The sequence below is a fragment of the Eubalaena glacialis genome, chromosome 2, assembly GCF_028564815.1.
Source record: "Eubalaena glacialis isolate mEubGla1 chromosome 2, mEubGla1.1.hap2.+ XY, whole genome shotgun sequence".
Classification (NCBI taxonomy): domain Eukaryota; kingdom Metazoa; phylum Chordata; class Mammalia; order Artiodactyla; family Balaenidae; genus Eubalaena; species Eubalaena glacialis.
The window spans coordinates 172,757,181-172,770,605 of NC_083717.1; the positions used below are offsets into that span (position 1 = coordinate 172,757,181).

The following is a 13,425-nucleotide window of genomic DNA, read 5'->3' on the forward strand; positions in this document are numbered from 1 at the left end:
CATTGGGTATATTCTGAAAAGCTCTAAATGCTGGTAAAGGTTTTTATTAATTCTTCAGTGGGACAGAAGTCAGTGTCTACATTTTCCCTTTTGCAATGGCCGTGTGATTCTAATTAAGCTTATCTTCCAACTATCAGTAAGAAATTAGGTAGAATAAATGTCCAAGTTTATCCTCTTGTGATTTACAGAATGGGAAGCCCTGCACATCAGTGCATTCTCCTTGCTGTGGACATAGCCCATAGTGCATGCTGAGGGTACCTTGTATCCAGCTGGGAGTTTTCCAAAAGGCGTAGACATTGCCTTTAACCTACCTCTCTGGTATTTTATGCATCAAGGCAGCACCCATGCATGACCTCACCATATTTCATAATTTTTATTCAAGAGCCCAAAAAGTGAAATACACTCAGGCAAAATGAAAGACAGCAGGCCTTTCTTCTCTCCTTGATCACAGAATCTGGCATTTCCTGGTTAATGGTAGGAGAACTTAACTAAATCAACAGACCATTTCAAAGTTGATGTTACCAAAAATCAGGGGTACATTCTATAAACAAGGTGAAGACAAAGGACCAGAGATCGAAAGTCATATGGGTTAAATGACTGTAACTTTAGCTATACAAAGCAAGAACAGCATTACTAACCTGCTTCTAAAGAGGTCAGTTACATTTTAACATCTGTATCAAACACTTCTACCCTACCGTGCAGACATTTCATTCATGCCCATTCAAGAAAGTCATTCTTGATTCCACTAACGTTTTCTCTAAGCAATAAAATAAAGTAAGTTTTGAATAGTTCCAAGACATAAATCTTTCAAACACTAAATGTCTGAGTAAATCCAGATGCTATAATAATACCTAAAATTGCTTGGAAACTATTTCTATAATGGACAAGCTAATCCAGTTTAAAAGACTAAACTGATAGCTCCATGTAAACATAGCCTATGGGGTGGGGGGCAAATGTTTAGGTATTAGAAAGAAGAAATCATATATATATGTTTATACATATATAAGCTTATACTGTATAAGTTTATATATATATATAACATAAATTTTGCCTTGTGAGAATAGGAACTACAATTCTTCAAAGGAACATACCTTATAAAAGATAGGATAGGTAGGGTGGGTATTGACAATCTAATAATTTCTCTGAACATACCAGCTAAACATTGATTCTCCTCTATCTCAAATAATGAGTTCTTGTTAAGTTCATAAAAGATACACCACAGGAAATCATAAAAGTTCATGATGAGATAAATAAGTTATATAATTATAGGCTTATCCTAACTCTGATAACACCAAGCCATTCTACATATTGTAGGATTCCTGAGCTTTGTCAATTTACTTTCTCCTCTGGCCCCCTAAAGCCTTTCTTCCAGTAACTCTTCTATGTTCCATTGAACATATCTTTGTCCCTGATAGTCAGCCTATGCCTCTGTATGTTTACTTCCGCTGCTTCACTTCTCCATTGCCCTATCCTCAGGGAGAAGAATTGCACACACACAACCTTCTCTTTCTTTAAAAATATATCACAGCTGGGTAGTTTTCCCATCATCCTTTTCTCCATACAACTAGCACTGCCTGCCTTAGCCAAATCTCATCCCCCCACCAGCATCTCTAACATCCTGTTCCCTTATTGTACATGTAGAACAAAGGGGAATTTTAAGGACAACAGTGTGAGTGGGCTGCCACCAATTCTTCATTTTTCTTCTCCTGGGTACCACATAAATCTCAACACCATTTTGAAGATAAAAATCAATGGGGTCCACCGATAAGCCTTGAGTTACAGAGTTTAACTATTGAGGACTCAGAAATAATCTATTCTCAATGTGATTTTCCAGAAATTCATTAGATAATGTCACATTTTCAAAATTTGTTTCTTTGTGGGCGCATTTTGTAGAATTTAGAACAGTGGGAAACTTAAATGTTGCAGTTAAAAATAATCAGTTAAAATGGTGCTTTAATATCTAAACAATAAACTATGTAGTGATATGACTATTACGTTGCTCCATTTAAAAAAAATAGACTTTTGGTTCTTGTACACTCAGTTCCCACTTTTTTCTCATTTCAGGCAACTAGTTCAGGAAGATATTTTCAATTTTAGATATCTTTTTCTATTAGTTTTATTTTATGATTCAATTATTAATGGAATGGTCATAGGAACCTTTGATTGTACATATAAATATAGCCATATACTGTGATTTGATAACATCCTCAAATTTACAATAAAAAAATTAAGATACAAAATTGGTTGGTCTATTCTTTTGGAGGTTAGGATATTAGTTATTACCTATATTAGTTATGAGTAAAACTATAGTATCTTCATTTTAAAGAGAAATATGGTATATATTAAAATAGCATTATAAAAATGTACTATAGAGGGCTTAGACTACTATACCTCAGCTAAGAGGAACAAAGGAAAACCCAAGTCCGAATTCAAATATTAATGGGAATTCCATCTTACCAAATTCCATGGTACTGAGGATTGCCTTATAGCAAAGCCTCCAAAATCACTGATGGGAATTGTCTCAAACTTTCTCTTCTTCCGTTTTGCTCCTGAAGAAACCTTGTTTGTTTTCACCTATCATTCATTATAGCTCACCTACTTTGGGAGAAAAACAGTGCTGCAGCTGAATGGCCAGGGAACCTACATCCCACAGCAGCTGAGAATGTGTATATATAAAATATATACTGCTGAGCTCAGCATTCAGAGAACACTGCCATAGAGACCGAGACCAAGAAGGAGGGGGACCAGAGCAAAATCGTAGGGATGGAGAAGGATAGACCAGCACCACTGGACCCACTGGTTTTACCTTTCATCAGCATCATGGGGTATAATTCACCTACTGAAAATGTACACACCACAAACATGTTTCAAAAAGTAATACAAATATTAAAGCGTGTCTCTTCCCTCTCAATCTCTCCTTCTCCTCAATCTAGGAGTATATGATAAATACATTGATTTCATATGTATATTCTTGATGCTATTTTAGTGGAGTTTCTTCTTTTTCTAGCTTTGTGTATGTTTCCATGTTTCTGTGACTAACAAATTAGTCCCACTCTCTACAGTTGCAAGGTGAAGCACTATGAAGCCTCCTAATCTTTCTGCCGCCTCCTTTTCCTAGCTTGTCAATTCGATTTTCTTCTAGCGCTTTCCCCACCTGCCTAGAAAGTAACCATCAGATATCAGATGATCATTCTAACCCTCCAGGTAGGGATCATTCTTGGTATCTGCAAATATAGCTGCGAGTTCTGGGATACTTAGACTGGCATAGAGCACCACATGGCTAGAAACTAGAAGATCAGAGACTACTCTGACATGTTAAACACCAAGGTCCTAACCACATGGCCTGGGCTTGAAGATTCATTATAAGTAAACATTTGGGAATTATCCAGTTGGGCTCTATTCATGCTGAAGAAAGCCTAAGCAATACCCTGTATACTAACAAGGATGGTAGAGTTATTCAGGTAAGTCTTTCCTTCAGGTCCCAAGGCATGCATCAGAGGTATCACTTCTTTTTCAGGGCAGAAAGGAACACATGCTGAAACAAGGTTTCTTCCTCTCCATCTTGGGATCTTTTCATTCAGGGCTTTTCACCAGGAAGAGAAGTAACGGGGCTACTATTTAGCCAAAAGCCATTTAAGTGGTGAAAGTAGTAATCGAGATGTTAGAGGTTTATGTTCTTCTGACACGTAAATTCCTGTCTTTCAGTGAGACAATGGGACTCAGTTGAAATAGTGGATTCAGTTCTTAGTTTCCTTGTCTTTACATAACTTAAAAAAAAAAATCTCTGTTACAATCATACCTTTAACCAGCTAATCTAGCTTTCATCTCTTGCTGAAATTCTTCTCCAGCCAACGCCGGACTTCTTGAAGGTTGTAGTAGAAGGGGCCCTTTCCTCCCAGATAAGCAATTTTCTGTCTCTGCACAATACACACACGTTCAAAGGCTACCCCATAAGCGACATTGGCATTATTGTCCATGCAGTCAGCCACAACTTGGCACTGGGGCGGCAAGGAGAAACGCTCCATTAGCTGGTGGGCTGCTGCACATCGGTCTTCCTGGTTCCGGTGCTTCTTCACCTCAAAAGACAAAGAAGAATCCCCAGGCACCGCCCAACCATCTGAAGGATGAGCCTCATCAATATAGACCAACAGGAAGTCAGCCACTGATGAGAACTCTTCCACCAGTTTGCTGAAGGCTGGCAGCTGGTTAGTAAAAGGAGGTCAAGTGGCTGAGCCGAAGTTGACCACCAGTGGGCGCTCAGGGCTGGCAAAGTCAAGAAGGTGGCACTCAGCTCCATCAACTGTTTTCTCATGGGCACCATTTCCACTGCTGTCATCTCCTTCAGGATTGGAGACATGCACCACACTGGAGTTGGGAGCATCTTCACCCAGTTTCACCTGGTGGTGAAAAAAAGAAAGAGGGAGAGAATACCACATTGAACACATTGTCACTTTAATTCACTCTGTATAGAAGCAACTGGCTCTAATAAAATGTGGTATTTCCTTCAGAGGATATGGTAAACATATATTGATTTGGGTAAAGAGCCATTGTGGCAGGTAATATAATGAATGGCCTTAAAGAGAATAAAAGTCTTTTTCATTCTGTATAGTCACTAAAGGTAATTATTTTCATGATTGAAGGCGCTGCAGTTAACTCTCTTCATAATTAAGTTGAGACTGGTATTCTCTACTATCCTTATTTTGTGTCAGTGCTTAGCACACAATATACACCAAATGATTAATTGCCTTCATTTTAAAAGTAAAAAGTGAATGGTCCACTTTAAAATAAATTATCAGAATTGTGGGACATAGTACCTCTTTCTGTATTCCCACTTCTGAATTCTAAAGTACTCAGAAAAGACTTTTATTTTCTTGCCTGATGCTAAGTCATTTAATCTCAACCAATGGACAAGGGTACCAGTGGGCTCTATTCCTGCCCAGAACTAGAAAACCGGGGGTCCACCATTTATAAGAAGAGCTACTCCCACTTAATCTCTTCAGTACTTCAGCTTTCCCATCTGTAAAATGGTGATAATAACGCCTATCTTCCTCATACGGTTATAGGAGGATGACATAGGAAAAGAGCTTTGTACACTATAAATCATTGTGGGTGGGTAGTTTGCCATTATAGATGCCGCCCAAAAATGTGAGACAGAATACTATTTTCCTGACCAATTCTATGTTTTAAAAAAAAATATATTCTTAGAAGTGATTTGAGCTCTCCTCAGTATGACATCCTTCCCAAAGACTTCTATGGCTACTGCATACTTTGGGGTTCTTTTGACTAGAACCTCACCATTTCCATTAAACAAACAAATGAATGAACAAAAACATAACATTTTACTTTTTGCAGAATTCTACTTTTAATTTCTCATATTACATGTGTTTTTTGTTTGTTTCACTTTTTTAATCTAAGAAGTCACAAACCATTTACTTTTCTACCACACATTTTATTATCAAGTTCCTCTGAATTATAAAATACTCAGGCAGAAAAAGTATAGAGGAAAATTGTTCCAGGTACCCTCTTTGCACGTAGTTTAAATTGTTGAACACAGACTGAAAGAAAGTTTGCTGGTCTTTGAATCTGTAAACTGATAATAAAAAGCAGGAAACATAAAAGAGCCAATTACTTCAGTTTGAATTAATACAATTGGATCTTCCCCTAAAATGGTTTAATCAAAGCCAGTAACACTGGGGACAACTTACAACAGTATAGTTGATTTTTATACACTATTCTTAATATTATAAAACACTTCCAACTGGATCGACTTTTTCCCCTCATATAAATACCACCACAAATAACATTGCTGTTAACTGAAGTCACTTAGAAATTAATTGTTAAAAACTCAACAATCCAAACTGATAAAAAAAAAAGCACTCAAGGGCTTTTATTCAGAAGCTTCTATCTGATGTTAATGCATAACTCATTTTAACTGCAGAGGAAGAAGTAAAGAAGCCCTTTCTCTCCCTTGTGAAAAATCCTAGCAGGGCAGGTTTGAAACAAGTACTGTTAGTTTTCTAAAAGAAATCTTAGAATAACAAACTTCTTTCTTAGAAAAGGAAGCTGTTGGTGCGGTTTAAATAAGTACATTTGTTTTCAGTCACTATCAGGAAGAAAGTTATTTTATTTGTGTTTTCTTGGTTAATTTGCAAGTGACACTAGGTGAAGAAACCGAATAAGCCACTTTTAGCTGGACTGTTTTATATGAGCTACACTTGTCTCTGAGGTTTTAAAATATACTTAAAATTTAAAGATATATACATTTTAAAGGTATTATAAACTTTTTAATCTATGGGTTCTTTTCGTACTTCTTTGTAGATTTAGGTAATAGGTAGCGTTACCATCACCTTCTCGTTAGATCCTTCCCACGTAAAATAGCAATAATGATTCTAGGATGGCTGCTTTTAACAATATCGTTGTGCTGTGTTTCGCAACACACTGTGATATAAAGATCTGAATGCATTCAGATCAGTCTGAATCCATTAGCTGTGGTAGCAACTTCTCATTAAGTGAGCAACCCATACACAGGAGAAAAATCATCTCTGGATTACAGACTTGGAGGTTCTTGGTAGGTAAAAACATCCACCTGCATTTCTGAGTCATTTTTAAGAACTCTGATCAACTGTGCGGCCTTGTTAAATGGGCCTCTGTCGCCCCTGACTCTCACCCAAGCTGAACTGTTGATCCTTGCATTATTCCTGATTATTCAACTGAGTAATCTAATCTGACTTCAGTCACAGGTGACACTCTTGTTACCTGTAATTAATTTTCTTGGAAAGGTAAAGCACCTTCTCCTTCTTCTTAGTGACAATGTATCATTCAGCCACATAATTCTTTTCAAAATACAGACTAGTTCAACTTAGAAAACTTAGAACAAGTACAACATCTTAACTTTAAAATCAAAAGTGAGGAAAGTTACCAAATACATAATGCTCTTTGGTATTTGGCGGGGGGGTGGCGGGAGGTGTTGGTATTTTGTTAAGCTGGGGGAAAATTTATACATACACTTTAAAATTTTTTATTACATAAATTATTGTTATTATTAATTGTTGTTATAATCCTAGGTAGAGGTCAGTGAAGAATTTTATGCTTAATAATAACCTTAACCTACACCGAACACAATCACGTTTGGGTGATGGATGAGCTAACTGAGGCAGATTATTTAGAAGAGTGAATCCTGGATCCCACTGTAGAGTACCGCCACGATCAACACCTAATGCTATTGATCTGTTCTTGATTATCTCAGCTGGTCAGTGCGTAAAATGAAAGTAACCAATCCTCTTCATTTTGTTGAGCAGCTGTAAGACCTGACTGCAGATTAGAATGTCATAAACAGAATTATCCTTTTAATGAGCGTGACTAGGTAAGAGAAAGTGCACAGGTAAGAACAGTGCTATTAATAAAACTACAAAGGAAAAACACACACTCATTTTTTGGAAGTCCAGATGTGAGTAGACCAGTAGTCTGCTTTTATAAGCGTCAAAGACTAATCATAAAATTTGTCCATCTTTGCTAAAAACTGCTGATAGAGGACAATTTAGCAACAATAAAGAAAAAAAACTTCAACAATTAAAAAAATGAAAGTCTGTCTTAAACTGAAAAAAAAAAATCTTTTAGAAGGACATTATTGTTCATTTCTCGTCTTCCTATTTGGTCACCATGAAAATTAAATACGTATTGTCACCAAAGTTACAAATGGAGAGTTTCTTGGTTTGCTCGGCTTTTCACCCTGCTGAGATGGAATGGGAGAATTGTCTTCAATGATGGAAGATCTTTGCTTTCCTTAGGAGCAAATCATTCCTTGACAAGAAGCCAGAATGATGAAGAAAATAAAGTTGGTCCCATAATAACATTTAGGCTGCAGGAAAGAAGCTCGACAAAAACAGGTTATCCCCTGGTACTCCCAAACTTTGTTTTAATTTCCCACAGTGGCACAGAAAGTCTCCTGGCCACAAGTTACCTATCATCTTAATTTCTCCTTCTTAGAGGGTTTGTGTTTGGTTTTTGTCCTTAATGAGACATATTTGCCAAAGAGGCATTCAAAAGGCATTTTTTACTCTTGCGGAAGAGTAATTAGGTCGGTACCTCTTTCCCTGCCAGCATTAGCCGCTCTAAAGAGAACCCTGCCCAGTATTTAATGCCCAAACACAAGCATCATTTCCACTAATTGGTCTTGAAGTTCCGATGTTCCCAAAGGGTCTCTTTAATTTGCAAGGATCAGAAAGGACATACGTAAAATGTAATATCGTCATCACTGACTTTTCTCTCTCTCATCTGCACTATTACAGTTGTCCTTTCTTACGTTTTTATAATCAACGTCAACACAACACCAACAAGGGAGGAAAATAAAGGGTCTGTATTTTTACAACAGAAGACATCTCTGGGCCAAGCTCAAATGTTGTGATAGCCATATTTATAAATATGAACAAGAATGTAAATATATGGCATATATTCGATTCCCTTGATGATGGGCTTCCTTTTGCTGACAGTTTTCAGTGCGTGGGGAAAAGGATAATGCTGCTTTAGCATGTGGACTGTGAAATGCAGGGCAAGGGCAAAAAAAAGAAAGAACCATTCATCAAGTAGAAGCTGGAAATAGAGCATATACTACTAACCTTGTTTTTTTTCTTTTCCGCAGCCTGAGAAAGGCTTCTGGACAAAATATCACCTAATCTCATGATAGAAAGCAAAGCAGATGATAAAAATGGGGGTAGGTATGTGGCAGAATTATTTTTACACACCCTTTTTGCTGTCCAAAGCCCTGGAGTGGCTTTATTAACTGTCAGGAAATTTCAAATTCTTTGACACAATGACCAGCCTACATCAATGTCCTTACAAATGTGGCCAAACAATTATTAAGCAGCATTTTAACCATTTATATTCAAATTGGCCAAATAAATCAGTGTTGAAGGATAAGCTACCTACTCTTTCCTCTGAGTTCAATTCCCTGTTAGCCATTCTCTTGTTGATTTGTAACTTGAAAAATATAGCTCTAAGCTCTATCATTTCCCAGTGTTTTATCCAAGTGATGGACAAGCTCTGGCTGTAGCCTTCTTTGTGTCCTTTTGGGAATGTTTCTTTCTTAAAAGAGCCATTTTCCATTGTAGAAACGAGTGTCAAAAGGCTGAGGTGAATGAAGAGGAGGAGGAGAATGCTAAAGAGACCCTTTCAAAACCAAAATTATATGTTCAAATGAATATGTTTTCTGTGCCACAGCAATATTGACCATGTAGAAGCTAAACTGCTTGTCAGCATCTATACTGTGTGTTTACTTTTACACTTCATTTAGGTGGGAGCCAGGCTCCCAGACAGAGTAGTTTGTTTACTGGTTGTAGTTTTGAGTCTTTGAGTACCAGCACAAGGATGCAGTGTTAGATGCAATGACACTGACTAGGGAAAACTTAAATAATAAACATCTGTTATACACCTCAATCTCTCACAAAGCTCAGTAGATTTTCTTTTTCATCCAAATCATGCATGGACCTCCCTCTAACCAAACCCAAATTGTCTTTAAAGGCTTCCCTATAAAGTTAATTTTAAATCCCATTCAACATTTTAATGAAGAAGGGTTTTTTGTTTTCTTTTGTTCTAATTTGTTTTCATTTCTTTGTTGCCTCTTGTAGGAGCCAAACACAGGCACAGCACTCTTACTGCACTTTCTCTAAATAGCTTCCCAAGTATCTGCCATTCAACAACCGGGAGAATTAGAAATGCCAGGCCTCATCGTATGGCGTGTGCCCACTCCTCACCCTGGAAGACTCCGCTTCTGGGGGTGGCAGCCTCGAAATAACGCAAGTCAGGATTGTGCAACACTGCGATGCCGTCTCAAACAGAGACTCCTCCAGTGTGTCTCTAGACAGGGCTACACCCAAAGGCAGTGGCACAGGTGACAGTAGCATTTGGGGAAGTGATTCAATCTGTTTCAGAGATTCTGAGTGACCCTCAAGGGCCACCACAGCCGCCACCACCCTTGCTACACTTGGAGACAGAAGGAGATCTAAACTCAGTGCAAGCTGTGTTCACCATGCTTCCATCCATCACACACCCAGTCCAGCCTTATCTCTGGATATAGGGGTTCTTGTGTTGTTTCTTCTCCTGGCAGCTATTATATAAGTCATAAAAGCAAACATAATAATGTCAGTCATGAACTTGGTCACTAATCAAATCAGTAGACAGAAACAATACAGGAGAAGAATGCACAAACCATGTGCAAAAAGGAAAACAAATCACTCATCCTTCTCAGTCTCTTAGAGTAGGGATAACGAAATATTGCGACACAATGAAACACTATACATTGGTGAAAAAATAAACAAATGATCAAGTTTATTAGAGGCATTTGTTTCCTTTTCCCTTTTTATTTCAATAAGCTGCTTAATAGGAGAAACGACCTCACTTAATATTTGTGGGTAACATCACAACCCCCATATTTTATGTGAGAATATACATGCATACAGGTAAAATTCTCCAAAGCAGTGACTTTTCTTTTATAGGCAGAAGTCAATTGTCTTTGAAAAAAGTAAGAGTTTAATATGCTGAGACCAAATAACTGACATTGCCATGTTATCTCCTAACACCTATGAAATACAGGTATAGATGAGGGAACTTCCTAATTCATAACATGCCTGACATACTTGTGTGTGCACACCCCACCCTCCTCCAAATTCTCTACCCCCAGAACAAAATGTGAACATTTCACATTCAGCGTATACATTTGTGGAAATGAAATGATCATCTCAATATTTCCTTCCCACATCTCCCATTCACCCCATGTACATAATATAAAGTGAGTTTTTACTGTTAGAACTTTGAGCATCATTTCATACTATTATAAAGAAATTTTCACTTACTAAGAAGAGCTCTTACTATTTTCCTGTCTTTAGGACAACAAATGCAAACCTTCTGCAGGTTGCTCTCAATAACAAAGACATGTACTGTAGGAAAACTTCCCTAATACACCATGAGTATTTTCTTCTTGAACACTTATTTGATTTTCAATGGAAGGATCTTACTCTGGATTCCTTGCTACTAGAAATTACTTCTTTTCCATTCCTGGTGCATAGATTTTAAAAAAAATTTTTATTTTATATTGGAGTATAGTTGATTAACAATGTTGTGCCAGTTTCAGGTGTACAGCAAAATGATTCAGTTATACAAATACGTGTATCTATTCTTTTTCAAATTATTTTCGCATTTAGGTTATTACAGAGTGTTGAGCAGAGTTCCCTGTGCTGTCCAGTAGGTCCTTGTTGGTTATCTGTTTTAAATATAGCAGTGTGTACATGTCAATCCCAAACTCCTAATCTAACACTTCCCGCCCCACCCTACCCCCCTGGTGAGCATAAGTTCATTCTCTAGACTTATTTTTCTAGTGTTTATTTATGGAGGACTCATTCTCCTTCCCCCTCTTATTCTGAGTTTTCCGGCTCTGTTTCTGAGGTACTGCCTGCCTAGAGTACACCACTTCACTAGCTCCCATATTCCTCTCAAACTCCCTTCCTGGCATCTCGGGCAAGGTCTCTCAATACTGTTAGGGAAAACCAAGAATGTCTGCTTTGATACTAGCTTTTGCCAGATGAGTCAATTCTTCCTAAGCCCAGGGACATTCAGGAGTCACACTGGCATAGGGAGAGAGAGCAAACTGACAAAGGACCAGTGCCCTTTCCTCTTTGCCCCTTAAGAAGATCTGAGCTGAGGATGCTCCACCATCTCCAAACAGCATGCTTCACTTAGAAACAGAGATCACTCTGGTTTGAAAGGGCGGCCCCTGGGACACAGCTTCTGCAGGTAAGTGACGCGACTGCTCCAGTGTTCCAGGCACGAGTTATAAGAGCTTTGAGATTGCCATGGACCATAGATTTATCTGCTCTTTCTAAGACAACTTACTTAACTTTTGAGAAACAAAGCAAATGTGGTTTCTCTAACAAAGTCCGGATTTTCGACAGCTAGTTCTCAGATCTTTCTTTTTCAAACAGATATCTAGTAACTCCAGACTCAGTGCCTAATAACTGCTTCAAAAGGTTCTAATCCAAATCAAGGTAGAGGATGACGGTGCACACAGGCTTGCTCTCATTAACTCTTACTTCTACCAGAAACGAAGCAGCCACTATGCTAAATGATACCTGCTGTTATTATTTTGTTAAATCTTGCCAGCTCCCTGAGAGTTCTGGGTGGTGTTTTCTTTTTTTCTTGCTTTTTCATGCCTACCCATTGAACTGTCTTTCCTAATGCACCTCACATAGCCTTTCATCAAGCAAAAAATACCAGTTCATGACAAGAGCAGAATAAACGCAGCGGTCTGCCCTCCCCCAACACTTTCTGACTTTTCTCAAAGTTATTCTACAGGCACCAATACCTTCCACTCCAACGTCACAGCAAGCCATTAACGACCCTTATTAGAAAGACTCCTTCTCAGGTCACGCAGAGTCATTATGACTTAATACCTGTCATCCCCAAACCTACTGTGTGTGACAGGTGTAGAGAGTAGACACACAGGAGCGCATAACCGCTAGGCCCCCAAATGGGGCTCCACCGTTCTCCCCCCAGTGCTCCTGCTGGCCCCCAGTGCCCCCCATTCCAGCCCCTGCCCCGGCTGCCCTGCGGAGAAGCCCCTCTCGGTGCAGCTCACCTGTTTGTAGGCATCGAGAAGGAAGCTCTTCCAGATGCAGCGCATTCCCTCTGAGGTCAGCATGCGCCTCCACTCCCCGCGAGTGGACTTGGAGCGGCTCAGCAACAGCACCACGTGCTTGAGGAGAACGACCGAGTCATAGAGCGCCAGGAAGAGGCAGTTGGAGAAAAAAACTGGCAGAATCTGCAGTGTGATCAGCAAGTCTACGCTGAGGATGCCCATCTTCTCTGCCTCCTGGGTCAGTTGCCTTGTGCGCTCTGGTTCCCCTTCACCCTCTTATTTAAAAGGGGGGTGGTGATGGAGGGGGTGGGGGAGGGGAGGGGGGAGGTGGGGGGTGGGGGGAGAAGGAGAAAAACTAAATTAAAAGGAAGCCCAAGTTGTCTCCTTTTTCAAAGAAGCAGAAATGGCAAGACCAAGTCCAGTCTCTCCAGCCCAGCAGTTGGAGTGTGCCCATCAATTCATTCAATTCGGAGCTGCTGCTTTTTTTTTTTTTTTTTTTCAGGATTTAAGATGTTTAAAAAAAACAAAAACAAAAAAAAAACTGGCGTACCCGTCCCTAATCCAGTTACCCCTCTCAGAGTCGGTTAAAGACAGGCAGTTCTACTTTCATTTCCAAGCACCTATGAGACTGTGGCAGAGATTGCAAAATTTTCTTTAGCTTTTCATTGTCTCTATGTTCAGAAACGTAGCCTGTTTCTTTCTAGAATTGCCAGAGTTTTTAAAACGTGCTTTAAGGGTAGTTTTTTCCCTTCTTTACTCCGTTTACACACACTTTCTGTTCTCCTTCTCCCAGCCTGTCT

The 13,425-nt window shown here is 39.0% G+C and overlaps 1 protein-coding gene across 1 annotated transcript; it reads right to left on the bottom strand.

The window, feature by feature from the left end:
- Nucleotides 1-3,821: 3,821 nt before the first annotated feature.
- On the bottom strand, nucleotides 3,822-12,862 carry DIO2 (iodothyronine deiodinase 2). Its single transcript, XM_061182771.1, has 2 exons — nucleotides 12,626-12,862; nucleotides 3,822-4,397 (listed from the first exon to the last, which is right to left on the bottom strand). The coding sequence occupies exons 1-2, from the start codon at nucleotides 12,845-12,847 to the stop codon at nucleotides 3,822-3,824; spliced, it is 798 nt and encodes a 265-aa protein (XP_061038754.1). The 5' UTR covers nucleotides 12,848-12,862.
- Between the last annotated feature and the right edge of the window lie 563 nt (nucleotides 12,863-13,425).